This window comes from Alligator sinensis, unplaced genomic scaffold (assembly GCF_000455745.1).
Source record: "Alligator sinensis unplaced genomic scaffold, ASM45574v1 scaffold215_2, whole genome shotgun sequence".
NCBI lineage: Eukaryota > Metazoa > Chordata > Crocodylia > Alligatoridae > Alligator > Alligator sinensis.
The window spans coordinates 914,536-918,455 of NW_005842400.1; the positions used below are offsets into that span (position 1 = coordinate 914,536).

The 3,920-nt window shown below is 50.9% G+C and overlaps 1 protein-coding gene across 1 annotated transcript in view; it reads left to right on the plus strand.

Moving 5' to 3' along the window:
• Positions 1-3,872, plus strand: part of NPTXR (neuronal pentraxin receptor) — a 29,961-nt gene extending 26,089 nt beyond the window's left edge. Inside the window, exons 3-6 of the mRNA XM_025211346.1 lie at positions 901-1,123; positions 1,797-2,041; positions 2,717-2,896; positions 3,648-3,872. Coding sequence (XP_025067131.1) covers positions 901-1,123; positions 1,797-2,041; positions 2,717-2,896; positions 3,648-3,872 — 873 coding nt within the window. The remainder of the gene's footprint in view (positions 1-900; positions 1,124-1,796; positions 2,042-2,716; positions 2,897-3,647) is intronic.
• Positions 3,873-3,920: the final 48 nt, after the last annotated feature.

Consider the following 3,920-nt stretch of genomic DNA (forward strand, 5'->3'; position numbering starts at 1 on the left):
CTCTCCAAGTTCCTAGCCCAGGTTTTGGAACTGCCTAGAAAAGAGCCAACCCAAGGACTTTGCTCCAGATTTTATTCAGAACCTAGTGGGTGATGGGACAGGAACTTGGAAGGTCTGTGTGCAGACACATTGCAGTGTAGAGATCAGTAAAGCACAGTGCAGCAACCGAAGCTCCCAGTCGCCGGTGTCACAACAAGAGTGGCCACAAGACCCTGTTTTTTGGTTGTACAATTAACAAACATCCTAGAGCTGGGGGCTTTGGCAGCAGAAAGCCTGGGGTTTATCTCCTATTGTGTGTCCTCCCCTCACCTTGCCATGTTCTTCTACCTGCTGTGCCCTCACACAAACACACACACACACACGCATGCACACACTTACAGAGCAGAGACTGAGCTGAGCTAAGAGGATTACAGAACTATTATGTGATGTTAAAGTGACAGCCTCCTCAAAGTAGGATACAATAGTGGCATGGAGCGGAAGGCTGATCTCCCTGTTATTGCTCATCCCCAGCCCCTGCTACAGGAAATCCTCAGTCCAGCCCCAGCCCCAATGCTTTCAGGGAAAGCTTTTCAAGGGGGGCGACTGCCTTCACACAAGTCCCTTTCTTTATTCAGCCCACTGGTAGCAGGGCAGGGGCATGAAGACTGGCATCTTAGGGTCACAGGAGGTGGTAATAATCAAATTAATTGAGGCTCTTAAAGGGGAGGTTTAAATTCAGGTAAAAGCTCTTAAAGGTAAGGGTCACTGACTTAAAGATGATCATCCAGTTGACATGGGAGTCCATTGTTGATTAGGAATAGACGTACATTTTCATTGGCATTGATACGTTTACTCATGATTATTTTCCTTTCTTTCTCTCCCTCTCTTCTCCCCCTCATGCTCATCTTTTTCCAAGTGAAGCAGGAGCTCCCAGCTCAAGTCAACGCCTCTGCTTCCCCCGCCCCCGTGCTGACCCGAGATGTGCTCCACAACAAGATGGAGGAGCTGGAGGAGCAGCTCCTTTCCAAGATAATCTCCCTGCAGAAGGAGCGCTCAGGTAGCAACAGCAACCACGACCAGCAGCGGCATGACATAGAGAAGGAGCTGAACGCTCTGCAGAGCCGGGTCACCGAGCTGGAACAGGGTCAGTGCTGGCAGGTGAAACTGGTTAAGCTATGGCTGCCTTCAGACTCTTCCCACCCTGTGCAGTGTGCACATACGTGGGTGTCTCATTGAACTTAGTCAATAAGAGAGGGAAGATGCCCTGGGCTAGTGCTGAACCAAGTCTGGATGCTTCAGATAATGATTATATCTCAGGATGTCTGGCTCTGAACAAATACAGGGAGACACAGTCCATAGCCTAAGGAGATCACTATCTAAATTAGGCATGGCCCATGCCATTCAAATACAGGGCACAGAGTCTGAAGGACCATGCAATATGGTCCATGAAGGACCATGCAACAAGCAGCATGGATTTCCTCTCAGATGTGCCATGCATGAGGTGACTGCTAATGCAGCCATCTGGTTGTGCAGTGGTATTCCAGCCAGGCCCAGTAAATGTCACAAAACCACCATTGTTAACCTTGGTGAGGGCTGAGTTGGTGTTGGGCTTGAAGCATAGCCAAGATGGCACGGAGCTGCAGTTGCCGTTAGCAGCCGTTGTCAGCAGTGGTTTCATTATGTAGTGTAGACTTTAGTTTGGGGCTGGTTTAATTCTCAATGCTTCCATGTATTACTGTGACTCCCTGCTTACCAGCTCCCACAGGTACTCACCTGTTGCCCTGTTTCTCTTATCTCTCTCCTCTGTGGGCACCAAGGAGCACCAGCCTACAACCCTCCTGATGCCTTCAAGGTTACCATCCCTGTCCAGACCAACTACATGTACGTCCGGCTGAAGAAGAGCCTGCCAGAGCTCTACTCCTTCACAGTCTGCATGTGGCTGAATTCCAAGGCCTCATCAGGGCTGGGAACCCCATTCTCCTACTCCGTCCCTGGGCAGGCCAATGAGATTGTGTTGCTGGAGTGGGGGCACAACCCCATGGAGCTACTCATCAATGACAAGGTCAGGAGGGGAAAGGCCTGCCTGGGAGCACTGGGAGCTGAGGCTGAAGGAAGCACTTACTCCTCCCTGCCCTGTCTGGGGAGGAAGCACCCTTCATCCTCCCTTAGATATGAATGACCCCCTGTCATCTTTGCCCTGGGGAGGGGAGGAGTTCTGGCAGACATAACTCCTCCCCGATGTACACAGAACAGCTCTGTGCCCTTCTTCTGTGGCAGCCTGACAGAAAGGAAGTAGAAAAGGATTCAACGTTTCAAACCAGAATGTCACCCAGATCCTGGAGTTTCTAACTCAGACACATTGGCCACCCACTCCTATTCTTTCCCTCCCCTGATCTCTCATCCCACTTTTCCCTGCCTCTCCTTTGCTCTTATTTCTCTTCTTTCTTTCCCTAGCATTTCTTCTCCTTCCATCTCCTTCCTACTCATCTTTCCAGGCAAAGTGCTGTGCACTGAGCCCCTCTCTCCATACCTCCAGACTCCCACCCTTGGGCAAAAGGCTGCTGTGTGTCACAGCCAGTGCCAGAGGGTCTATGCAGGACTCCTTCTCATGTCTTTCCACAGAAGATGCTTCCTGGGAAGCCTCACTGAGAAGTAGCCACATCACCTGTCTCTGGAGGCATGTGGTAGCTTCCAGGCAGCCCCTTAACATACCTGCTTTTGTTTCTGGGTCTTTAAGGTTGCCCAGCTGCCCCTGAATCTGAAGGATGGGACCTGGCACCACATCTGCATTGCCTGGACCACTCGAGATGGCATGTGGATGGCGTACCAGGATGGCGAGCAGCGTGGGTCCAGTGAAAACCTGGCAGCCTGGCATCCCATCAGACCACAGGGGGTGATTATCCTGGGACAAGAACAGGTATGTGCATGCTGCCTCCCTGCAAGATTGGTTATGGAATATGCTTGGCCCATTCAGTGGGTATTTGGAAGTCCCCAAAGGAGAGCTTCACAAGACTGGGATAGGGGAACTTCTTACGGCTCCCTCACAGGCTGCAGCTACCACCCTGTTGTGAGCTGATAAGAGTCACTCCTGGCTGATGTAAAGTGCCCCCTTCATACTGCTGCTCTTTAGAGGAAGAGTGGAGCATACTTCCTGCGCCCCCCCAAGTTCTCTTCAGGATAATCCTCCTGGTTTCTCCCAGGATAAAGTGCACTCATAGCCCTCATGGGGAAGTTTAGCTGGGAATTGACTTAGCAAGCAAGCATAATTCATGGGGCATGTTTACGATAACAGCATCTCAAAAGATCATTCCTGTAGATTGGGAAAAGGTTCCCTAAGGAATCTACTGTTGGGAGCAGCCTAATGGCCACATTCATTTACTGTATCCCTTCTCTCCATTTTTGTCTCTCTCTCCCCGGCCCTCTTTCATACATTCATTTTATTACTTGCCACCTCACTTCCTTTGACGTTTTCCTCCATTTCTTCTCGTGTTTCTATTTTCTCTCTTCTTTTCTGCATTTCGTCTTCTCTGGGCTCTCCCTTTTTCAATGTGTGCCCCACCCCCACAATATCTTTCCCTTTCTCTCTCCTCTTCTCCCTTTGTGCTTCTCTTCCTTTTCTGTGTCCTGCCCTCTCAATCTCCATACACCCTGCTCCCAATGAACAACAGGACACGCTGGGTGGGCGATTTGATGCGACTCAAGCCTTTGTTGGTGATATTGCTCAGTTCAACCTATGGGACCACATCCTGACGCCCACAGAGATCCGGGGCCTGGCCAACTGCACCTCCCATCTTCAAGGCAACGTGATCCCGTGGGACGACAAACTGGTGGAGGTCTTTGGAGGAGCCACCAAGTGGACCCTCGAGAGCTGTGAGGAGAGGATGAAGGCATGAGGCCCCTGCCCCCATCCATGGAAAAGAGCATGACAGTGACTTCCCCTC